General features: G+C 31.9%; 1 protein-coding gene and 2 pseudogenes across 1 annotated transcript; all 3 read right to left on the bottom strand.

Annotated features, from left to right (window-relative positions):
* Positions 1 to 9,020: 9,020 nt before the first annotated feature.
* On the bottom strand, positions 9,021 to 11,219 carry LOC114381694 (annotated as a pseudogene).
* Positions 11,220 to 13,808: 2,589 nt separating this feature from the next.
* On the bottom strand, positions 13,809 to 20,179 carry LOC114381920 (ADP-ribosylation factor 1-like). Its single transcript, XM_028341148.1, has 8 exons — positions 19,708 to 20,179; positions 19,572 to 19,610; positions 19,091 to 19,153; positions 18,263 to 18,281; positions 17,011 to 17,122; positions 15,558 to 15,605; positions 15,023 to 15,153; positions 13,809 to 14,384 (listed from the first exon to the last, which is right to left on the bottom strand). The coding sequence occupies exons 1-8, from the start codon at positions 19,808 to 19,810 to the stop codon at positions 14,351 to 14,353; spliced, it is 549 nt and encodes a 182-aa protein (XP_028196949.1). The 5' UTR covers positions 19,811 to 20,179; the 3' UTR covers positions 13,809 to 14,350.
* Positions 20,180 to 21,757: 1,578 nt separating this feature from the next.
* On the bottom strand, positions 21,758 to 23,195 carry LOC114381695 (annotated as a pseudogene).
* Between the last annotated feature and the right edge of the window lie 3,151 nt (positions 23,196 to 26,346).

Here is a 26,346-nt window from a genome sequence, read left to right on the forward strand (position 1 = left end):
TGTTAAGTTTGGTACAGTTTGTTGTAGTTTATTATTGCTGATATAGTTTATTAGTTTTATCCCTTATTATTACAGTGTATAAATACCCCTCTTGTAATCATGCATGGTATCAATGAAATCACTCTATACTCTTCTATCTTATTCATGACCACAAATCCTAATATGGTATCCAGAGCCTTCTCTCCATGGCTTTTGAAACTTTCTTCAATCCTTAAACGTTTCAAATTCCGATCTCGATCAAACTTGATGATGAAAATTTTCTAGTGTGGCAGCAATAAGTTCTTGCCACAATTTGTGGTTTGAAGCTCAGTAAATATCTTCATGAAGAACACGTTCTAAAGAAATTTGAGTCCAAAGAATATGAAGAAGTTGGTATGATGAGTGAAGCTTTTCTCAATTTTAAACAACAAGATCAGTTACTTGTTTCCTGGCTCATTGCATTGATGTTAGCACCAATCCTCACAAAGATGGTTGGTTTGGAGCAATCATGGCAGATTTGGAAAAGATTAGAAGTCTATTATGCGTCTCAGACTCGTGCAAAGGTAAAAAAAATTAAAGGTACAATTGCGTATGATTATGAAAGATAAGTCAATTTCGGAATATTTACTTGCGATCAAGAAAATCGTAGATTCACTAGTAGCAATTGGTTTTGCGATTTCTAATGATGATCATATAGAAGCGATTTTAGATGGCTTGCCTGAAGATTATGATTCTTTTGTTACTTCTGTTACATCGCATTTAGATCCATACACTGTTGACGATATTGAGGCACTTCAATTGGCTCAAGAGGAGCGTTTTGAGAAACACAAGAAAGCTTATTCGAATCTGATTCTAGCTAATACTGCTTATGGACCTAGTTATTCTTCTGGCAGAGGAAGAGGAGATAATTCAAATTTTAGAGGAGAATATAACAATCGCAGTGGTAGATCCAACTTTCGTGGTGGTTACAATTCCAATCGAGGAGGAAGATACAACAATGGAAGAGGCAATGACAGATCGAACTGGAGACAAAATTCAAATAATTCTTGGAATCAGAACAATAGACCACAATGTCAAATTTGTGGTAAGCCTGGACACTTAGCAATTGATTGTTGGTATAGGTTCAATTATAATTTTCAAGGTCCTCCTCAAGAAAATCACAATTAGTATCAACGTTTCTCTCAATCTGATCAAGCATTCATGTCAACACCAACAACTGTTATGGATCCTCTCTGGTATCCAGACAGCAGAGCAAGCCATCACATCACCAATGATGAGAGCAACTTTTTTGTTTAGACTGATTACACAGGGAATGATCGAGTAAAAATTGGTAATGGTTCAGGTTTGCTCATTAAGTATATTGGAAATTCTAAATTCTATGATTCTGAGTTACACAATCACTTTGTTATGAATCAGTTATTACATGTTCCATCTATTACAAAGAATCTTCTTAGTGTGTCACAATTTTGTCGAGATAATCAAGTATTTTTTGAATTCCATGCTAATAGTTGTAATGTCAAACAGGAACATACCAAGGAGACTCTTCTTCAAGGCAAGTTTAGCAAGGGTCTTTATGTCTTTCCCAACCTTCAGCATCAAAACCACATTTCTGCTTTCCATTCTACAACAGATTCTTCATTCACAGTATTGGAGCTTTGGCATTCAAGACTTGCTCATGTCTCTCTTAAAGCTGTTAGATCAGTACTTAGTTATTGTAGTATACCATGTAATCATTCAACTACTTCTTTGCTTTGTCAATCATGCTGTATGGGGAAGGCATGTCAGCTTCCTTTCTTTACTTCTCAGTCTATTTACGCTAGTCCTCTTGATCTTGTTTTCACAGATATTTGGGGTCTAACCCCCTTAACTTCTTCTAATGGATCTAGATATTACATAATATTCGTTGATGCATTCTTTAGATATACTTGGATGTATTTGCTTCAAAATACATCTCAAGCATTTACTGTTTTCCTTCAATTTAAATCTCTTGCTGAAAAACAACTTGGCACAACTTTAAAAGCTTTACAATTTGATAATGCAAAAGAGTATCTCACATTTACTCCTTATCTAACTAAACAAGGGATTCATCACATATTGACTTGTTCGTATACACATGAAGAAAATGGTACACCTGAAAGAAAGCATAGACATTTGACAGAAACTGGTCTCACTTTGTTGGCTTCAGCTTCTCTTCCTTCAAATTTTTGGGGAGAGTCATTCAACATTGCAGCTATTATAATCAATTATTTTCCTTCACCTGCCCTTAACAATATGAGTCCTTTTGAATTTTCTTTTCATAAAAAGCCAGATTATAAGTTCTTGAGAGTGTTTGGATGTGGTTGTTATCCCATGTTACGACCTAATAATAAACACAAACTTGACTTTCGGTCACACATGTGCCTATTCATTGGTTATAGTTCTCAGCACAAGGGTTATAAATGTCTCTCACCTTCTGGAAAATGCTATATTTCTCGACATGTCATCTTTCATGAGTCAGTTGTTCCTTATAAACTTCCTGGTAACCCTTTTGTATCTGTCTATTCTCCTCCTTCTTCCAATTCTACCTCCTCTAATGCTTTACTTGTTTTATCTCCTACTACTCATAATTTCCAAAATGATAATGATACAACTTATTTATTACCTAATGTTTCTTTATAGTGTGATATTACTGATTCTTCTGTCGTAGCTGTTTCATCTCCAATTGCAGGTTTTGTTCCTCAAAATACTCATCCCATGACAACTAGAGCCAAAGCTGGTGTCTTTAAACTGAAAACTTATGCTTCTTACAAGGAAGGAAGCTATGATCACACTGTTGAGCCACATATTGTAAAGGAAGCAATGGCCAAGCCTAAATGGCTCAAAGCTATGAAAGAGGAACATGACGCACTTATCCGAAATGATATATGGCCCTTAGTGGATCCACCTCCTGGTTGTAAGCCTATAGGCTGCAAATGGGTGTTTAAAAGCAAGTTTAATGCTGATGGAAGTTTTCAAAGGCACAAGGCCAGATTGGTAGCAAAAAGGTATCATCAAAGAGAGGGGTTTGGTTTTAAAGAAACCTTTAGTCTAGTGATTAAGCCAGCAATGATTAGAACTGTTCTGTCCCTTGTGGCTTCTCAGCACTGGCCTATTCATCAAGTGGATATCAACAATGCCTTTTTGCATGGAGACCTTCAAGAAACTGTATATATGACTCAACCACCAGGCTTTGTTTCATCCAACAAACACAAAGTATGCAAATTGCTCAAAGCTCTTTATGGCTTGAAACAAGCCCCCAGGTCTTGGTTTCACAAACTCAGTTTAACTTTGAGGTCCTTGGAATTTAATTCAGCCAAAAGTGATATTTCTTTTGTCATGTGATTTACACCTATCTCTAAAACCTATGTGCTGGTGTATGTTGATGATATAATCATCACCAGCTCTTCTTCTTCTGAAATCACATCTCTTATTGCTCATCTTAACAACAAGTTTTCTTTGAAGGACTTGGGTCCTTTTTATTTTTTTCTTGGCATTGAGGTTAAGCATTATTTCGATGGCGGTATTCTATTGTCTCAATATTAAATGATAGATCAAAAAATAAAAAACAGTTAAATCATTCGGTTGATATTAAAAACATAATATATATCAGATGTATATTTTTTGGATACATATATAAAATCAAATGCATATTAAAAGTGTATACATTACGGAGCAAAGAATATAACTATTAATTTAACGCTTGGAGATACAAGGTTTAGAGCAAGAGATGCTCCCAAATATGTTCAGAGCGTGTAATTAATCTGGAAACGTTTGATTTTTAGGTGAAAAAGTATTTTTGAGATAAAAATAATTTTATAAAAAATCATAATTTTTACTTTTATTTTTATTTTATTTTTATCTGTTAAATTTACATCGAAATACGTATAATATTTGTAATTTTAATCCAAATATACGCTATTTTTCTTTTCTTCGAGTATTGCTTTTATAGACTTATTAAAGAAATGCTGATTTTTTTTAATGAACAAATGTTCATGATTAGTAAACGAGCTTTAGCTTCTTCCTGTTGTGAGTCTTGAGTAATATAATTGATTATGCATGTAAGTATAATTATTTTTTAAAAATGTGTTTTGATTTTTCTAAAAATATTATAAAATTAGATTACGAAAATAAAATCATGTTTAAGGATAGAACCGTATTGTTAGCATAAATAACTATATAATTTGTAGTAGTAGTAACATAAAAGAGTTATTAGCAAGAGAAGTCAACTCTCTTATTTTAAGCAAGGACAATACGTGGTGGATGACCTCATGGGCACATTTTTCTTTTAACAAATTACTACTATCGAGTTAGTGAATAAGAAGGGTCCAGAAATAGATAAATTAATTTATTGGAAAGTCGGTTCTGACATGCTATCTTAATATACTCACTTCTAAGTTAAGGATTAGTATAAAGAAAGAAAGTTGAAGACAATAATGGTGACACACCATAACTTTAGGTCACTTTCTTGGGCGGTGGCATGCATGGTGAAAAAAAGAAAATGGCGTACATAACGACAAAGACAGAAGGAGCTTGGTGGCGATGACGCGGGGTTAACGGCAAATATAATTGCGGGGGTGATAACCCCCCAAACGTGAGACTCCAAAAGCCTACGTTCGTCTTCTTGTGACTTAGAACGCTACTTTCATTCCATAAAGGCCTGCTTCCTCTTCCCTCACCCAAAGGGCAAGCACACCTTTCGGCATTAGTTGCAACTTGATGACCATTTCTCAATCACCACGTTTCAATTACTTGGCCCTCATTGCGCTCTTTATTAACAAAATAAGTTCTAGTATAAAATTACTTTATATTATTTTTTAGAGGTAAGAAATTCGATACAAGTAGGGATAAATTCAAAGATATGATTATTAGCATGAAATTGAAACGCTCTAACTAGAGTGTAAATTATTTGATTAACTTGCCTCCAAATAAAACCACTTTAACGTTTTGCAATTGAGAAATCAAATGTTTACCTTTTTTGACTATGAATCCTAGCTTAGAAAAGTTGTGGTTTGGGTTTGCAATACATAACCTACCAAATAATTTTAAATTGATATTTTTATGAGTATTTTATATTTTTATTTAGGCTTAATTGTGAATTTGATTTTTAAATTATTTTAAAAAAATTCTATTTGATCCTTAAAAATAAATCAACTTGTTCTCCAAATTTTTAGAAGATTTAATTTGGTTATCAAATTCTTAAAAATGAATCAATTTTGTTTTCAAAATTATAAGAATTTGAGTATCAACTGAATCATTTAAAATAATTTTTGGGATCAAATTGATTATTTTTAAAAATTTGAGAGTTAAATTGATTTTTTTAAAAATTTGAAAATCAAATTAATTTATTTTTAAGAATTTGATGACCAAATTAAAAATTTAAAAACAAAATTGAATTATTTAAAATAATTTGAATACTAAATTGATAATTAAACCTTTTATTTAGTTACTATAAAATTTATTTTTTAATTGATTTACCGTATCACACTGATAACATATATAATCATTAAACTCTTTAAAATTTTACTCGAGATTAATCTAATTTCAAAAGTATCTTTATATGAGTTTAATAACTATCTATTGTATAAAAAAAATTAGACGGTGAATTAATGAAAAAATATTGTTGATATAAATAATTATTATAAAAATTAATAAATTTATTATACATAATAATTTATAATACAATAACAATATAAAACTATACAACTACATAATTTATTTTCTCTTTTTTTTTCTTTCTAAACATCGCATAAGAAATTATATAGACATATTCTGCCAGTGGTGTATTTTACAGTTACGACATATGCAATATATAATGTACGTATGTATAGAACATAATTAACTCGACGTGACTTTCTAGTAAGTGATAATAAAATTTTATGTCGCGTTCAGCGATAATAAATGCATCTGGTGCTATTAAGAAGTGATAGTAAAAATATTATTAATTTTTTTTATCAAATTTAAATTAAAAAATTATTTTTTGAATATTTAAAATCTAATCACATTTATATAAATGAAAACATACGTACCCTACAAAATTGTCAATAGTAAACCTTCGATCTATCATAACCGAACGATTTTTCCTTATTCAAATTTCTACAGATTAAAACAACACAAGTGAAATGTAAGAAATATTTAATTAGAATATACTGAATTTAGGTTAAACCTTTGATTAATCATATTATTATATAATAAATTTGTAGAGTTTTGTAATAATTATTTTAAAATTAATTCTCATGACAACTTTTCATTAGATAATAATATTAATTAAATTTCTATGCTGACAGTATATAAAAATTAAATTTATACAGAAATTGTAAAATAAATTATTAGAATACAGTTAAGTTATAAGGACCATGTTATTCTTTAGCTCTCTTTTAAAAAAGAAAATAAGCAATAACAGCATCGACAACCACTTAAAACAATGAACCAAAGCATATAATCATAATCTTTACTGCAAGATCAAGAGTTATACATTTAGGTAGTCAAGACAACAATAATGGAGTCCCGCAAGGAATGAAATTGAGCATACATATGTGGATACAAAAGATCCCAAATTTGAAACATTACATCAATCATTTATTCTATAATACCTGAATTAATTTACAGTCACCCCTTATGGATAGGTTATGCAAGAATTTATTTAAATAACAAAAATACATGATATGGTTCCTAAAAGGTCACATGAGACGATCAATAAATCCCATACAAATGAATCTAACATCTACGGATCTAGAATATTTTTTTTCAGAAATAGTCTAATATTTTCTTAAAAAAAAATTATATAAATTTTATTAAAAATGATAATAAAAATTAAAGATAATAAAATTTAAAAGGATAAAATGGGTAAAATTAATATTAATTTATTCTCTCTTTTATCTTTTATAACTATTCACATTAATCTTATTAAAAAAATTTATCTTGTGTGGATAACATCTATTTTTTATGAGGCTAAAAAAATATTTATTTAATATATTCAAGTAAAAAAGATTACTTTCTGGAAGCAATTATTCCCATTACCCTCCATGCAGATCCATCACTGCGCTCACCGATTCAGAGGTTTTATTAGTAACATGGTTCAAAACTATTTCACATCTTATTTACATATATTTTTTAATTCAGATAAAATAACATTAAAAAATATTTAAGAAAAAAAATTAAACTATAAAAAGTATGTGCAATTGAATAAGATAAAATAAGATAAATTAAGAAGAAAGCAAATTTTTAACTTTCTTTTCTTTTAGTATTTTCTTATCAAACAACTTACAAATTTATCATATTTTCTACCTTTTTTTAGCTTCCTTCTCTAAACTAACCAAATCATAATGGATTGATCCAACAAGGCAAAAATATTCAAGTATAATTTATAAAAGAAATACAAGTATTCATTAGTTTGGGCCCTTGATGGACCGATGGTCGTTTACAAGTATATGTGCATTAAGTTTGGAATTCGATGGCCCCATTCCAAGAAACCCACCCCAACTCCTACCCATATTCCCCGGTCCCCCTTCCCCACACACATAGTAAATAATAATAACAACAATAAGAATATTTTTTTCCTTAATTATAAGATTTTTTTAAAATTTATTTATCTATTTTTATAAGATTTTTTTAAATTTCTAGATGTATTAATTATTTTTTCTCTTCATACATTTACTTAATTATTCTCTCTTAAAACATTTATGAGAAACAATTAAGTAAATAGAAAGATAAAAAAAAATAATTTTAAAATGATAGTACAAATAATTGATAAATTTAATCTATTTAATTAAATTAGTTAAAATCTTCTTATAATAAAAGAGAAAGGGAATAATAAATATTCTTCGGTGATTTGGATTGTAGCAATTTCATGAGAATTTTTTTAGAGTGTAAACATGTTAAAAGTATTGACGTGCTTATGTGTAAGGATGCTAGAAAGAATTCATAATCATCTCCTTTCTCCTTAACATTTTCTCTCTTTTAGAGCGAAATTGTATTTTAAAGCAAAATTGTAATATTATTTTGTATATTTTTATCCATTCAAATAACATAATATTTATTTAATTTTTCTTTATTTTCTCTTCTCTTCAATGATTTTTCTTATTTCTTTTAACTTCCAAACAAAGTGTTAGTTTTTTCTTTGGAGGAGTATTCCAATTTTTTCTTCAGTCCATAGTTATGATTGAAGCTCGAATTAACAAGCCAATCCTCACAACTTATATTGTTCTTCCAAAACCTCCCATGTCCATGTAGCTATGTATCTATATAGTTGTTTCATGTGTTCCGTTGGCCATTTGGATAACCGCCAGTGCAACTAAGTTGTAGTCGTAGTAACTGTCATTAGTTCTATTTAGACCAACATGTTCGATGTACATGAGACCCTATATAGATAAGTTTCTCTCCATCAAGGTTTTAACTTTTAATTAACTAGTGGAATATGGATGCAGTTTTACTACAAAAAACACTTACTAGTGACACGAATCATAGCAATGAGAAGAGAAAGAAACTACACGTACGGTGATTTCTTTGAAGGAAATGCTTGTTAGTATGAATACGTCTGATACGGAGACCTCAAATAAAGGCTAAAAGGAAACTGCTTTTGATTTCAATAAAAAGTCTTTTATTTTTTTAAATCCAATATCTATTCAACAATACACAAACACGCGGTTCCGTTTTGTCATTGTGCTAAATGGTTTGTACCATATAGTAATATGTTCTATAAAACACTTTTCCCAAAACATTAAAAACTTCCTAAGGCATGATGTATATGTCAGAATTCATGAACTGTCTCAATTAGATTTTGCTTCATACTTCACGATCACGAGCCATCTTAGTTCAACTGGTTCATCTATAGGCTCATCATCATGACTAAGATATGGAGTTACACAGTTCGCAAGTTTCATTCAAAGGGAATTCGAATCATTAAACTAATTTCATGTTTGATTGAATTGATTTCAAGCAGATTCACTATTAAGCAAATTGATATGGAATAATGGAAGAACTCTTAACTACTGTGAGAGCATTAACATGCTTAAGTCACTCATAACTTGATGTGAATATCTCAATTAATGAAACTTCTCATTATTAGTTTCAACAATTGTACAAAACATATTTTAGTTGCAACAACTATTGTTCCCCCACCTCACTTTTCTTTTTTGCTTCCCTCCTTAAGTACATGGTTAGTTATCAAAAACTCTCCAGTGATAAAGGATGGAGAACTTCTTTTACACCAAATCATTTTAATTACATTATTGCCATACTTTTGGTGATTTAACTGCTACATATGTACATGCATTAAGGGGGCACCTAAAAATTGAATCACAGGCTCACAATTTCTGTGAAGATTCATTTCTGTAGGCTGAGAAGCAAACGACTATCCCAATGCACATTCGTCAATGACAAAGCAGTAACTGCAATATGGTTTGAACTCAGCCCTGCCATTTCAATTTGATCTGTCTGAGATCCATGGTTTATATATCTGTCAGGCAATGTCAAGGCTAGCCACTGCACCAAATGAAGAAACTATCAGTTAATACACTATGCACAATCCATCTACATACAAAGAAGGGTAACAGGAAAAAGAAGTAGCCATGGTGGTGTAGTGGTTAGATGCAATTTTCAACCTTCATGAATGAATTAGTGTTCGATGGAGACATAAGATGAGTTGGATGGTTAAAGGAGAAAGGAAGAGGTAAAAGGTCGTGGGTTCGATTCCTAATAAAAACTAACATTTGCTAATAAAAAAAAGGGTAACATAAAAAAGTCCCACCTTGAGATTACCATCTAGAAGACCATTCAGGCCTAGAAAGTGAGAAACATGAGAACCAAATCCTCCAATGGATCCCTCTTCAACTGTGATAAGAATCTCATGCTCTCTAGCGAGTCTCGTCATCAAATCTCCATCTAGAGGCTTACAAAATCGTGCATCGGCCACAGTTGTTGAGATGCCATGAGCTTCAAGAACCTTAGCAACTTCCATACAACTTTGGATCATTGTTCCATAACCAACAAGAGCGACCCTACTTCCCTCCTTTAATATCCTGCCTTTACCGATCTATATTTTAATTGTAATTAGAAAAATGTAAGCTTATTTGGAAAAAAAAATAGAACATTATGGAAATTTAAAAGGATTAGTTGGAATAAGCATTGGCGTGCCCTTATTGTTGGGTAGAAGAATGGTACCTATGCCATTCCCTCTTGGATACCTAAAGCAACTTGGCCTGTCATCTATGGCTGCAGCTGTGGCTATCATGTGCATCAATTCAGTCTCATCTGATGGAGCCATGACCACCATGTTTGGCAAACAAGCCATGAATGTTGTGTCAAATGCTCCACAGTGAGTTGGACCATCAGCACCAACTAGGCCAGCTGCGTCTAACGCAAATCTAACTGGAAGCTTTTGAAGATCCACATCATGTGCTACTTGCATGCACCATGCACAAAGCCAAAGTGTCAAAGGGGAGTTATGGATACCACAAATAATTTCAACCATGTAAAGAAAAAAAAACTAGTTTGGAAAATGAAAAAAAAAAACTAGTTTGGTTTAATTCTCCAAAGTTTCATAACTTCTGACCTGATCATAATTTCTTTGTAGAAAGGAAGAGTAAATTGCGCGAAAGAGGTTGAGGCCCTCAGCAGCTAGGCCTGCTGCAAAGGTCACAGCATGCTGTTCTGCTATCCCAACATCAAAACATCTTTCGGGGAAGCGCTTCTGAAACAAGTTAAGCCCGGTGCCCCCTCCCATTGCAGCATGGATGGCAACAATTTTCTCATCAACTTCTGCTTCTGCTGTCAAAGACTCCGCAAAATACTGCGTACTAGCTTTGGATTTCAACTGCTTCCTCGACTTAGGATCAAATTTCACAACACCTGCACAAAATAGAATCCATTAAGCCAATTGCATTATGTTAATGTTATGTAAACAATCAAGTACAAGTTGAGAATAGTAAAAGGCTAGTAATATATAAGTAGTCACTTAATTACCATGCATCTTGTCAGGAGCAACTTCAGCTGGATGATAGCGTTTTCCTTTCTCGGTGATTACATGAATGAGAATAGGTCCAAGTGTTGGCATACCCTTCGATGTCATGGCTATCTACCGGGCCAATGTAGAATAGCCCAAGCTCTTCAAATAAACATGCACCAGCACCACCTGCCATCCCTCTAATGTAGGAATCTAATTTAGATGCAAATTCATGTGCTCGGCTTCCAATTTGCTTCGTGATTCCCTGTTCATTGGTCACCAAATATTAGTTCTATTAGAACTACATCATCCGCATGATATTTTATTAATATTGTATACATATCGCATTGTATTTTATTAATATTATATACATATGTTTTTAGGCCTATACTCTATTTATTTACAAAAAAAAAAGGCGTGTACTTTATATGCATTACGAAAGCAAGGCTATTGCTTCCTGAACTTCCCGCTTTATCTGCTGGAATGATGAATCAAAAGGTAAAATTATATTTTGGAATGTAATTTTTATTTTTTATTTTACTTTTGGAATCATCATTTCAAAAGTCAAAAAAACATTCCAAAAAAAGTGGAGGAAACAGCCCCGAAGCGATTTGAGCTTGGGCCAATAAGTGTATGTCCATGATGCAACTAAAATAGGCCCATGAAAGAAGTTGAAGCTTCAAAATTCAATTCATGAGCCGAAATAGACCTCGCGTAGTTAATGGAACTTAGAATTAGTATTCAGTCAGGCGAGGGCTCTACTAAGAGCTCCAACCGGTGGAGCTGGGCCATCAATGGTTGCAGTGGGAAGGGAAACTTGTTCATTGTCATTTAAGATTAAAATAAGATCAATTGTCCACACATTTTAAGATCAATTTCTTGAATACTAATTTTATAAAATGTTAGTAGTACTTCATTATAGAATGCTAAACCCAAATTGTTCGTTTGTCACTTTTGTGATGAGATCACAATGAGAACCCTAACTTCTTATCCTCGCATTTGGGATGAAGTGATCGGCATTCGGGACCGTGAACGTCTATTTCTCACGTACGAGGACGCATACATTTTCATATCAAATTGAATAGAATTTCATCAACCTTTTGATTTGTCGTTAAGGTAGACATGCGGATTAAGAATTCTCTATCTCTAACATTAATTGGTTCAGTGTTCGAGATTAAGATTTTATTTTAGAGTTATGACATTTTGTACATCTTACTATTTTAAACTCGTATTTTATCGTAGCTACATTGAATAATCATTTTCATTTTTATTTTTCCTAACAATATGAATTAATAATTTTACTTGTATGATTTACATATCTTGTATTTCTTGAAATTGATCCAAATTAATTTATAATAGATTGTTCAAAAGTAACTCAATTAAGGTCCACTTGAAAGAGTTTATGTACAATATATTTAGACTAATAATCTAATAAATTATTTTCTAAAATGGGTCTCTTCTAAAATTAATCACTGATACGGGTTTATTTTGACAATGGACCAAGTTAAACCACAAGTTTGACTTACAAATTTATTGACACATCAATACTTTTTTTATAATAAATTAATAAATTACGTTGTACAATCGAGTTAGCGGGTTGGATTTGGTTATACTCTCCCCTAAGGTTTTAAAATATTCCTAGAATGCAACAAACTGTGTGCTATATTTGGATAAAGAAAAAAAAAGTGTAGAAAAAGTAGAAGGAAAGAAAAATAATAATAAGTTAAAATTTTAAGCTATTCAAATTAAAAAATCAAAATGAAAAAAAAAACGTGATGTTTAATTTTTTTTCTAAATAATATATTATAAAATTCATTTTATTTGATTGAGAAATGTAAATTATTATCTCTCTCTTTTCTTAAGTCATTTTTCTTGTCTTGTGAAATGAGAAAATTATATATGAAATTTGATATATTTTTTTTTCATGCTTAATTATTTCTCACGTTAACTAAATCAATGAAGAGACAGTGATTCTTAATTGTTTCTCTCTTAGATGTTTTCTTTCCTACGTATGTCTTGACATGTTTTAATTGATCGAAGGTATGATTGGACGAAAGGAAGAGAAATAGAAGAAAAAAATGAATAATGATATCTTTTTTTATTTAAATAAAATAGAAGAAAAAAAGTTTGACTTTTAGAAACAAATTCAAGAAAAAAATTGCACTATTTCTTTCATGCATATTTCTCAAATTTCTGAATACCAGAAAATGCATGAGAAATCCCCTAGAAAATTTCGGAAGGGGATTTGATCAACTCATTTTTTCAAAAAATAAATTTAAGATTCAACCACCCGACATTACACATTTCACAGGAGCTCTTCATTATAATATACTAATTCCGGTCAAATGAATATTATTGGATTCAATTTTTTTCTGAAATTTTCTTACAGTGATGTGAAGAATAACTTATATAAATTATAAACTAAAGGTTTATTTGGGATAGTTATAAATTTTTAATTTTGATTTTCAAATATAAGTTTTAAAATAAAACATGTTTGACTAAGATGGAACATGTAGATTGCTTTCTATGTGACTTTTTTTTATAAAAATAAAATTAATTTTTTAAAATAAAAACTAGTTTTAATTTTTTATTTAGTTGTAAAAAAAATCATTCAATTCTTTAATCTCTAAAAAGACTCATTTTATCACTATCACCCTTCTTCGTGAGTTTCCGATTCGAGTGAGACATCTGATAGTGATGGTTTTTTCATATGATAGAATATCCTTATTTCCCTACAATCAACGTCCAATTTTTTTGGGTGATTAAAACTCTGTTCCTCTACAACAAAATTTCAAATTTAATCTTGCGAATATAAATAAACATTAAGAAAGTTTTGCCCCAAATTAGTTATGAAATCCGACTCAACTAAGTATGAACCGAAATTTACTTTTAGATAGCAGAAATTTCAAATCCAAAAAGAATATCATATATTGTCTTCGATACATTTTACATTAATGAAAAATTTGCTACCTTGATTTACATTGTCAACAACAATGGCTGCTCAGTCCTCATCATGTCACCAAAGAGCTTTGAAGGTTTGCCCTCATCAGCCGTTATGTCATTGACAAAACTACCTCATGTAATCATCGATACGTCAAGCACATTAAGAGTAAACCCATGTATCTCAATTACACAAGATTAGACTAGAAATTTTTTCTTAGAAACCATTCAGCTACTGCTATTAGAGGAGCCAAGAGACTAACTTAAAAATATAAAAAGGAACCAAGAAAAAGACAACCAATGACCATTGTTCATACCTTTTTAACTGTAAACACAAAACGGAATAAAACATGTGTACGAGCTTTAATAATCATATTATTATAGCATCATTCACAGTGAAAGAGATACCAAAATACGCATTTCCACCTTCCTTCTGAATTCAATCGTCCATTTAATTCGTTGAAACTGACACCTTTAGCCACCTCCAGATTTGAGTGTATTGCTCAACCTATATAACAAGCTCACATTAATATTTGTAAGGTATTATTTTATGTTATATCAGCTACAAATGAAGCTAGAAGCAGTGCAACACTAAATATCTCAGTATAATCAACATCCGCAAATAAGAATCATATAAGCAAAGGATACAAATCTGTATTCTTGAAAGATCAATGAAAGATTGCACGACATATAAGTTTCCATTCATATTTTCTAAACCAAGGTGAACTTGCCTTTATATTTTCAGGAAAAAATGAAAAGGAAAAACAACATGCCAAGTTGATGATATTCTATCAGACAGGGTTCTCTATTAGCAACCAATGAACTTTCAATCTTACATATTTCACAGGAACTCTTTATTACAATAATTCCATGTAACTCAACAGTCAAAATTCATCCATTAGAAACAACACATTATTCTATAATTACGAAAATAAGATATCCATAAAAATATTGTTTTAATTTTTTCCTTTTTTGAAATAAAAAAAGTAAGAGAAAAAGAAGGGGACATAAGGAGGAAATGACATCCTCAAGATACAGGAAAGAAACAAAAACAAAAAAGCAATAATATTGCAAAGGTACCTAATTATCTATGGATATTTCAAATCATAATTCTCTTGAAACAGCCTTCAATTTTATTTGACTTACCAGTCAAGGCCCTCAAAAAGTCCTTCTCCTTTTATGGCAGAAGTTTTAAAAATAGCCCATTGGCGATTTTTGATCTTGTGTAACTCTAGAGCCTCGGTCACTGCAGCATCATCAAGTGCACCAGGAAGGTCCTGTATAGCGATTTGCAAAAATTCAGATTCAGAAGGTATATGCAATACCTATGTACATATGCATTGCATATAATTAATTAAGTACAACTTGAATATATGCTTTTTCTGTTTTGCATCATCTTAACCAGCAGTCACACATTTTCTAACACACCCTACTATTGGTTAAAATTTATTGAAAACAACAAAATAATGAATAGAGTTCATTATAATAAGTGAGACATACAAAATTTTGTGATTTCCAATAAATTACAACCAATAATAATATGTTTAGAAAAATGTGTTTGAAAATCTGTCGCTAGCACTTTTCCTTCTACTATTAGCTTCCTAAGTTTTTTACATGTTCTTTCCTTCTTATTGTCCTTGTGGGAATATTAGAATCAAAAAATTATAGAACAAATTCTGACCTGCTTGTTTGCGAAAATGAGAACAACTGCACCTTTTAGTTCTTCCTCCTGGAATACAGGTTCAGAGAAAACAATTAGTATTAAGTATTATTTTTGTAAACCTGAAATCGCAATTCATAGGCAATAACCAGTGACCAAGGAGAATAGAGAACAGAACAAATCATGTGTATAATAACTTCACAAATACATTTTAAAAAATGAAATTGAAAATCCATTAATTTAAAATGATAACTTAAAAAAAATGAAAATTGAGAATCAACGAGTGTATACTTGTATGATATTTGAATCATGAAAACCACTTCAGAACCTTATTATAATTTCTAAACCTTCAAAAACAACAAACTCTTTTCAAACTAGGTGCAAGTGGCTACCTGGATCAAACCACTGAAATCAATTAAATCCCACTTCTTCACAAGAAAGGCCATTTAGATCTAAATCATTTTTTAAGGTTCACTAAGTTTTTCTTGGTCTTCCTCTTCATCTAATTATTGGTCTACACTCCATTCATCTGATCATGTTGACTAAGTGGAGCTTCTTTTAGTGATCTTTTCACATGTCCAAACCATCTTAGACATGATTATATATAGCATCTGTTCCTCAATAGGTGCAACTCCTACTTTCTCTCTAAAATTCATTCATTCACAATCTTATGTTCTTATCTTTTCTTGTACGACCACTCATCCATGAATCAAACATTCTCATCTTTGCAAAACTTATCTTATGCTCTTTGGCACTTTATTGCTTAATAGTATTTAATACTGTATATCATTGATGTTCTTATTTATGGCTATATAACAAAAGTTTCCTCATAGCATTCCTCTATTTCATCCTCTTAGCAATTGCTGAAGCTGCACATCACTAATATAGCCTAGAAGTGCAACTTAGTGCCACCACTCTCCCACAATATCAACTACCTATCAGTGTTCTGAATGACTAGTAATGTAAGAGTTTACACTCCAAACCTAGATTTGTTTTGTACACGTTATAAGTGGCATGTTCACATTCACACTTTTCTCATTCTGAGTCTTCATAATACAATGATAGGCAAAATAGTTATATGAATATATAAATGTAAAAGTAAATATAAATACACAAACAACACAAATCACTAATTATGGCTATATAACAAAAGTTTCCTCATAGCATTCCTCTATTTCATCCTCTTAGCAATTGCTGAAGCTGCACATCACTAATATAGCCTAGAAGTGCAACTTAGTGCCACCACTCTCCCACAATATCAACTACCTATCAGTGTTCTGAATGACTAGTAATGTAAGAGTTTACACTCCAAACCTAGATTTGTTTTGTACACGTTATAAGTGGCATGTTCACATTCACACTTTTCTCATTCTGAGTCTTCATAATACAATGATAGGCAAAATAGTTATATGAATATATAAATGTAAAAGTAAATATAAATACACAAACAACACAAATCAAGAATGACAAATACCTCCAAAATTGCATGGAACTCCTCCTTAGCTATCACAAGCCTATCAACGTCACTTGAATCAACAACATAGATTATTGCTTGAGTATTTGGAAAGTAACACCTCCAATATGGCCTATGGACAAAAAGTAAAAAAACAATCAAACAAAAAAAAGTGGGAGAAATAAATTGACATTACATCGATAATCTATAACACATAATGGTAATACAAAGTGTGTGTACAAATTTTCTTTTACAATTTATTCTTGAATTACACACTGTAACTGATCCCATTTTCTATTCAGCCTCTCTCTCTCTTCCTCTTCTTTTAACTTTCCCATATGTTGTTGTCCCAAAGTCTTCCTCTTGTTTTACATCAATAACAACAACAACAACAATAGTCTTATTCCACTAGGTGAGATCAATTACATGGATCATACGATGTCATTGAGCTCAATTAAATATCAATTTCTCAAGAATTTTATTTCACTATGAGATTCCATTTAATAATTTCCTCCAAATGTCCTTAGTTTCTTCTCAACCCCTTTTTACAAGACAAAAAACCACGTCATCTTCTTTCTTCACCAATGCCTCCGACAGCCTTCTTTTACACATATCTAAATCACCTTAACCAATTTCATGTCATCTTTTCACAATAGGTGTCATACCAATATCTTACACATTGCATATCATGTCCCTTCTTGTCTAACCACACATCTAAAAGCATGGTAGCCTAGAAGTTACAGTGCTTGCGCTTCAAAGGTGTCTACTCGGTAACTCCGCCTAGAGTCTGGTGCCTCTCCATTTACTGGAAGTACTAGGTGGGCCCCACAAGAGTGTTGTGTCTTTCTCTCTCCTACTGGATGCTTCCAGTCACTGGAGAGGATCTCAATTCCTCCGCCTATGGTTTCATAGTCAGTCCTAAGACTAGGTAAAGGAGGAGGGTTATGTTAGGTCCTCAACAACCAACGTAAAACTTCTAGGCTGATTTAGTTTTCAGTATGTTAGTAGTTCCATTATCATGTTATCACCAAATACAGGTAAACAACAATATGGGAGTGTTGAAGGATTCTGACAAAAAATGACTGTGCATGAAGAGTCTCTAGTAGCCAAAATTGTAGTACAAAATTCCTTGACATGCTAGCTAATGGCAATTCTAGTACATCCTTATATCAAATAGGAGTGATAAAAAATTACAAATTAGTGTGACATTATAACACATCAAAAGTCATCCGGTACTACAGGTTAAAAGTAAGAATGAAGCCAAAGTGTTTACCTGATACTTGTTTGCCCACCTGTATAAACAAATGTTTGATATTAAAATTAGAATTAGAATTTGAAAAAAGCCCTCCTATGTTATAGCATATTAAGTCTCATGCAATTACATGTTCACATGCTTGTAAACAGAAATGAACTATATTTATGGTATGGAATCCTAACAAATTATCTTTACGCAACACATCTAAAATAGATATATATCAAAAGAAACAGGAAACAGGAAAAAGTTAATGTCTAGGTTTTTATCTTCACTTGGACTATACCAACATACAAAAATGCCAAAAGATAAAAACATTTATTGCCAAAGGAGGACAAAATTATGCTAACTCATTTATGTATTGCACTTACCCAGTTGTAAAACTAACATAGGTCAAGTCTAAAACAGGGTCAATGCATGCTTGTTTGTATTTAACATGAGATGGAAGAATACCATGCAGTACAAAAGGGAAAAGTTGCAGAGGGACTATGGGAGAGGGGGAATTACGAAAACTAGATTCCAACGTTTTAAAAGCAAGGGATCAAATGAAAAACTCATACTATTCAGAAAGACCAAAATACATTTAAACGCTTTAAATTATGTTTTTTGCTTGTATTTGATTTACTTTTTATATTATTAAAAACTAATTTTCATTAAAATTTATTTAATGAGTATTCAATTTGAACCTTGCTCATAGAGCACGTTTGTAAATTGCAACTATAACATGGTCATTTCTATGACTGTAACTCTAATGTTGGTTTAAGATCTGTTTAGTTCAAGCATAGGCAGTGAAAACATATGCACAACAAGTACAAAATTATACAGAACTTGCTGAATCATGGTCGTTACCTAAATCCCAGACTTGAAATTTAATGTTGTTATACTGCACTGTTTCGACATTAAACCCAATTGCTGCATCAAGTAATCAAATACATCAATCAGTCACTATACAAAAAGATATATGGAAGAGCATAAATATCATCCACGCAGTGGAAACATATATCTACATTTAGAGAGAGAAAAACAACTGATAATAACAATTAACAACACGGCATTCAAAATTTTGTCTACATTTTGAACCAAGGAACATACGGAACAGCTTTAATAATTTAATATAGACACAAGCGATTATACTAAATAATAAATATAAGCGAGCTCATAAAATTAAATCAGATATTAAGGAACCTAAAATTCAAAATAAGATCGCTCGGTAGACGGTAACTTCCAAAACCAAAAAAAAAAAAAAAGTTAGCAGCGAAACGAACTGAAAATTAAAGAAAAGAGCAGACGTTAAGATTCAGGTAAATGTAAAAGGAGATCGAGTACGAACTTGGAATGGTGGAGACAACTTCGCCCATCTGAAGCCGATCTGAAAAGGAAAGTAATAAAATCGAACGAATCAATTCGAGAAACAGAAAATTCAAATCGGATGGTGAGGGAGAGAAGCAGAGAGGTAGGAAGCGTACAGAGAATAGTGGTTTTGCCGGCATTGTCGAGGCCGAGAACGAGGATTCGAGCTTCCTTGTTACCGAAAAGAGAGGAAAACAATTTGGTAAACACTAATCCCATCTTCCGATTCGGCACAGGGACGCTCGCAGTGCAATTGCAATTAGCGCATAAATCAGTCACACGAGTTTCCTTTCTGAATGAAAATGCGATCGGATCTCAGAGTAGAGCAGAGCAGAGCAGAGTGGTTGAAGCAAACGAAGAGAAGTGAATGTGAGCGTGAATCTAATCTGCGTCCATAATGGAATGGAAGGAATTCGAAAAGCGTAGAAGAGAGCAAGATCGATTGGCGAGCTTTTCTGAGAGAAGAAGCGAATGGAAAACAGAAAAAAAAAATAAAAAAATGAACGACGACGAAAATGAAGATAGATATCCCTCGCCCACGCCCTCCACCTTTTGGTTTTGGGATCTCGCTCCCTATATGTTATGCTAATACCTTACCAACACGCTTTCAACTCTACTCTCATTTCGCGCATTCAGCCAATCAGGTTTGGGCCTGGGCTTCTCCGTTTCATTTCCAAGATATTCTTTTGGAATTGCTATTGTCAATCCACGATTTGCTATTTTCATTCCCACATGTTCACTATTTTCTACTATTCCAAAAATAACCTTCTAAGAGAAATATGATTCTATCGAATTCGTTATCCAATGGAATCATATATGTTTCAGTTTTTTTGTGAAAGTTTTATGAGAAAAACATTGTAATAAGTTGTAGATATAAGCTTTTTTTTAAAAAAAAATAAAGAATTGTAGATTTAAGTTACTTTTTTTAAAAAAAAATGGTGATACTTAATTTAATCAAGATACAATTTATCCTTTTTAATACTAATTAGTATCATATAGATTATCTTGTTTAATTAAATAGAGTTAATTACGATAGAAGTTATCCTTTATAAAAGCAATCAAATACTAATTTGTATTGCAACAATTCTATTATTATTAGAAAGATAACATGTGTCATTATTATACAAAATATATCATGATTTTGCTTGTATCTAAACTCGGATACATAATCGAATCGTGATTTCATTATCTATCTTATATATAATTTTATTGTATATTTAGGTTTAGATACGAAATAGAATCACAATTTTGTCAAATCTAAAAGTTAAAAATATAAAAAGCAAAGGTGTGAGGGGAAAATAGGGAAGAGGTGCGGAAAATCTGGGAAAAGGGGCATAAGTGTCTTTTTGTTTGTTTTTTTGAAAGTAGGGGATGAGAATAGTGTCTTTATGTACATGGACTTCTATGAAAAATTATAATTGTCTCCCTTAAAATTGTCCACCCACTATCTACCCAAACACTTGATCACTTTTAAAGGTATAGTTTTTTTTTTCCTGAAAAAAGTAGGTATAGTTAATTTGACAAAAAAAAGTAGATATAGTTAATTACTATCAGATGTAAAACAAATAAAATTCATGGACACTTTTCTTGCTGTCTACACACCTATTTTGGGTGTTTTTTTTTTATAAATAATAATTAAAGATTAAATTCATCTACGAAAATACAAAACTACAAATTGACCCAAAGGTATGGAGATTAAAAAAATATTTTTTTATTAATTAAACTACAAAGTTAACTTTCCGTAATGACCCCTTCTAAACTCCGTAATTATAATTCGATATAAAAAACTTTTTAAAAAAATTCCTAGATTTTTCTCTCTCGATCAAGTACAATGAGATGAACCAAACCCTTTATCATACGAATCTTTGCACTCGGCAGTAATTTCAGTATGAACGGTCAGCATTGTAATTAAAATTAATTAACTCAAGCATGCTCAAAACCAGGGAAGGTATGCATCACGTAATTTTATAAGTTCTATTTTATTAGCTACGTAATTTTATGCATAAGCTAACATGCACTTTTGGCTTTGTAAGACCTAGCAGATATCAGAAAGCAGATTTATAAAATGTAGCAGCAGAGTATTAATAAAGAAAGTACATTCCTCCAACTATGATCATAACTGAATATTCCAGATATAAAAAATGAGTAAGCATATGCCACTGCATCTCACACTTTGATCCTGTCTAAGAATTGCAAATAAGTGAAGAAACTTAAATATTGACTCGCCTCAAGAGTTTTTCCATCAGGGGCTATATCCCTGTCGTGGAAGCACCAAAAATCGACACCGAGTTTGCTTATGAACTCAAAGTTAGCTCTCACTGTGTTAATTAAGAGAATTTTATTTTGTGTCACAAAGAAATATCTGAATATGAAGTATATCATCTGGAGAGTCAAGAATTAACATACTTCGTCTTTTAGCCATTTTTAATGAATTGGTACCATCTTCCCATGGCCAATATTTGGTAGGTGCGCCAAATGGGTCAGCACTCAGCACCTGTTTGTATGCCAAAATGCAACGCTAAATCTGAGCCAGTCCTGCAGTTATTATATAAAATAAATTCAAGTCAAAGGCCAACGGGTGTTGGTGATGAAGTATAGATAAAACTGACAACTTGTGGGAATATAAACGAAAACCAACCTTCATTTTCTTCCCAAGAATTTCCTCCTCAGCATTATACCATTTAAATGAAAGTGGACTCTTACTTGACGGACCCTGAAAATTTAATTTTTGCACCAATCAGGATTCACACAATACATAGAGGAACAAACAGTCCCCATTAAGAATTCTCAATTATTAATTTTACGTCAAGATCTTGATGCAAAACAAAATATGAAAACTAATTAAGTTGAGGAAGATCAACCTCTTTCTCTTCTTCTCCTCCTTCATAAAAGACAGATAATATTTCTTTCGTGCTAAGGGAAATGAGGCATTACCATGCAACCCAAAGCCCCCCAGAATTAATATTCATTAGCAATTTTAAAGTTCCAAAAATCTGTAGTAGTTAGAAGGATCTTAAACTATCAAACAAGTTAATAATCAAATAAAACCTCATTTCCCTGACTTCGCTTCATTTTCATTTCATTTTATTCCATTGGTCTCTTACTCTCTTAGCACGGAAAATATGCCATTACAATCCTTGTGTGACATACATAGATAAATTGTGACAAACAAGTCTACCTCATATTTAATTTTGGGAATGCCAGGGAAAAACTCCCCTTCCCATTCATCTGAATCGCCGCATTTATCCGCATCGTTAGCAGCGCAAGTTTGAGGAGCACCAATCTGCTTGCCATCAAACAAAATAAATTGTATTTACATATCATGATCCAGAATCGCAAGTAATATTAAATAAACAATAATAGAAAGAGTACACAGTATTAGTTACTAACTTTAATTTTAATTATCAGTTTTGTGAAAGTTTATCAAATCTGCTGAAACAAAAACCTGCTGTGCCGTCACAAAGCGAAGATTCTGTAGATCTATGTGCCGCTGATAGAAAAAAACAAGATGCTAGATGGTAGTTATAACTTACAAGTCAATGTTACATTACTCAAAGTCAATGGAGATGATATTGTTGACTGCCACCATTTGCTTATTGGCCATTTTTAATTTTCCTTTTCAGCTATGAAGAGCCAAACAGTGAAGATAGCAAACTTCTTATATCTGTTTGAAGATGGACAGAATCCATGTCTCTTTCATTTTAGTGAAGTTCACGGAAGTTTGACAAGGATGAAACAAAGTATATAAAAAAAAAGTTCACGTAGCAAATTTTTTGCTATACGTATTTCTTCTTTGCTCCTTTTCATTTATCTTCTTGATGGAAGCAATTTTCTTCTTTTCTCGATTTTCTTTTCTGTTGTTCTTTTTCATTCATTAATCTCTTCATTGTAAAATAATAATAAATGTGAATAGTATTTGCATTAATTCAACGAGTTAACATGTTGTGAGCAAATACACTACTATTTTATCATTTATTCTCTGCAGGGCTTGTGCCACCCAAGAAACTGATGTCAGTTCAAAACTTTATGTCACGAGCTGTCGTCAAAACATGAAGGATAAGTGAATCTAATAACAACATTTGAATTCCTGTTCTTCTGTTTTTATTTTTTAGTTTTTTTTAATTTTATATTTTTAGTTTCTTGGGAGAATTAGAGTTAGGGAATTCTTGGAAGTGGTTTACAATGTTCAAAAAATGGTTAAAGAATTAGCAATATATTGACTCAATCAGGTACTTACTAGATCACTATGATGAATAAGTGTGATCACTGTAGTGAGCTCACAATTTTGAGTGAACCATGGAAGAGAATCAAATATGCACCGGTAATATATAGGCCTAGGCTAACCGTATTTCTATTTCAACCGCGAAATTCTATCAATTATCAAAGTAGAAAAGTATTACTTTAATATTATGTCCAACACACAACAAGTAAACATGTATAAACAATCTCATAATCTGATCATATTCCTCTTCACAACAAGTAAACATGTATAAACAATCTCATAATCTGATCATATTCCTCTTATTAGGTAATCAACACTTCCACAAATAAAATTATAAACACCCACAAAAGATCATGAGAACACAACAAAGATTATATCGTAGGAAAAATAATAACAAATACAAAAATTTATTGTGGTTTGACATCTCTTACCTATGTCCACGGAACCGTCTCAAAACATTATCATAAAAATAATTATAAAATTGTAACGCATCTCAAATAGTGTATCTTTCTTGTAAGTTGAAACAAAAATAACTTATAATCTATCCATTTAACTAAGGTTCATCTAGTAAAATACAATCATTCACTTTATATTTAAGTCACCTAAACCTTAGTGATAAAAATCAAATTCCTAATATGTATGCACCTTATGTTTTGATTTGAAACTTAACTCTACACCTCTGCATACTGTTTCTCTGCTAGGCCATTTGTTTGGATATTAATTAAAAAAAAACAAGTAATACAACATAAAAACAAGTAATTCCTCTGCATGCTGTATCTATAGCAGAATTTTGTCTGCAGCCGAAATCTTGATTCATCACATTTTTCTCATCCTTGATTTTTGTGCAATAGCCAAACAACGGCTGAGATTTTGCAGGATGTTTGGCTAGACGAAAACTCAACAGGCAACAACAGAAGATCGAGGTGCCAAATTAGTATATGAAATTAAGCACTAGTCAATTTAGTTATTGATACTACTATTATAAAAAAGAAAATGTGATCCCTAACTTTCATAATTGTTTATCTATTTAATTTTTGAAATTGCCACACCAACCAATTTGATCCTTTATATTACAAAATCAACCAATTTAGTCTTGAATTTGAAAATTATTGTCAATTTAGTCTCTGGTGTTCAGGATCAAAATGACTATAGTTGTCAAAGTTAGGGATCAAATTGATTGATACCTAACATTAACGACTAAAATTTCTTTTCTCATAATTTTAGAGATATTAAATTAGTAATGATTGTAATTTTAGGAACGAAATTAATGGTTTACTTGGGGGGAAAAAGTCTTTCTATCAACGAATGACAAGTACATGAAGATGTTCTGAAGAATACAATATCTTCAATGCACTGGTATGACGCCTAGTTGGTAGTATATTGGCTAACATAGGCCTTCTATTTCAATCCTGTTAGTCAATTAGGCTGCCAATAAGGCATGATTCATCAGTGGAGTAACCCTTACAGGCTTGCACCATAAAATTAGCTACCAAGACATGTTTAGTCTTAGTTTTATCAATGTGGTCTAATTTCCTCTCCATGCCGTTAGTCACTATGTATGGCAAGCCCTTGCGTGGTATCAGACATTATAACCTTTATCAGTTGACAAAGAAGACTGCAGAGTGAAGACACTAGTAAGCCCTATCATTACCAGACATAAAATATTGATTAACACACGACACTGTGGACCCTTAATTGAACTAAAACTAAGCTTTGGGAAATCAAACACTCAAATGCTTTGTAGCATCATCCATAAGAATTCACCATACCTCTTAACATGATAATAAATATCAAGCAAAACACTGACATTGTCACTTCTATGAAAATCAACAAAATACTTAAGAATGTATTTTTTTATATAAAAATTATAACGAATATGATAATGTCACATTGAAACAAACACACTGTAAAGACATGCAATGTTGCACTGGTTGAGACTACCGGAAAATCATAAGATTTGATTTTGAGTACTCTGCATAACTATGTACAGTGATATCTTCGGCCAAATGATTTCACTCTTTTTTTTTAAAAAAAATGTGTTATATAAATTAATGATTTGTTTTTTTCTGTCTAAAGTTTTGTGAAATTCAGTTATTCTACTCAAGTATATTCACTAAGGACCACAGATACAAATATTATGAAGTTAGTAAACTCTGTTACATTAGACATGTGGTCAACAGAACGGATTTCAGTTGTGACATACAAATTTCATAGACAAGTTTGAAAACCATTACTTTGTTACAGTTACACTAGACATGTGGGTGCTTCGGGACTTGAGTTGCGACACGTGTCACGTGGTTAATTCTAGAACATACTATGGTGGGCACCAACATCCCAGAATAAGGACAAGAAAACTCACGGGCAAAACAGAGACCTGGCTCACGGGGGAAACCTTCAATCATCGATCATAGAGCATAATCTCTGGCCATGCCATTGCCATGCACATATTCTCTCCCACAGTTCACATGCGTTTTGCTGACGCTCAATATCTCCACAACACAACCACAATCTGGTCACATTTAGAAGTATTAAT

Source organism: Glycine soja, chromosome 13, assembly GCF_004193775.1.
Source record: "Glycine soja cultivar W05 chromosome 13, ASM419377v2, whole genome shotgun sequence".
Classification (NCBI taxonomy): domain Eukaryota; kingdom Viridiplantae; phylum Streptophyta; class Magnoliopsida; order Fabales; family Fabaceae; genus Glycine; species Glycine soja.

Excerpts from the sequence above, each read along its gene's own strand:
- LOC114381920 (XM_028341148.1), bottom strand. The coding sequence starts at position 19,810 with ATGGGATTAGTGTTTACCAAATTGTTTTCCTCTCTTTTCGGTAACAAG. Across the intron at positions 15,154-15,557 it reads TCATTTTCGCAAACAAGCAG|GACCTTCCTGGTGCACTTGA; the intron begins GTCAGAATTTGT and ends ATCGCTATACAG. Across the intron at positions 14,385-15,022 it reads CTTTTTGAGGGCCTTGACTG|GTTGAGCAATACACTCAAAT; the intron begins GTAAGTCAAATA and ends CTTGTTATATAG.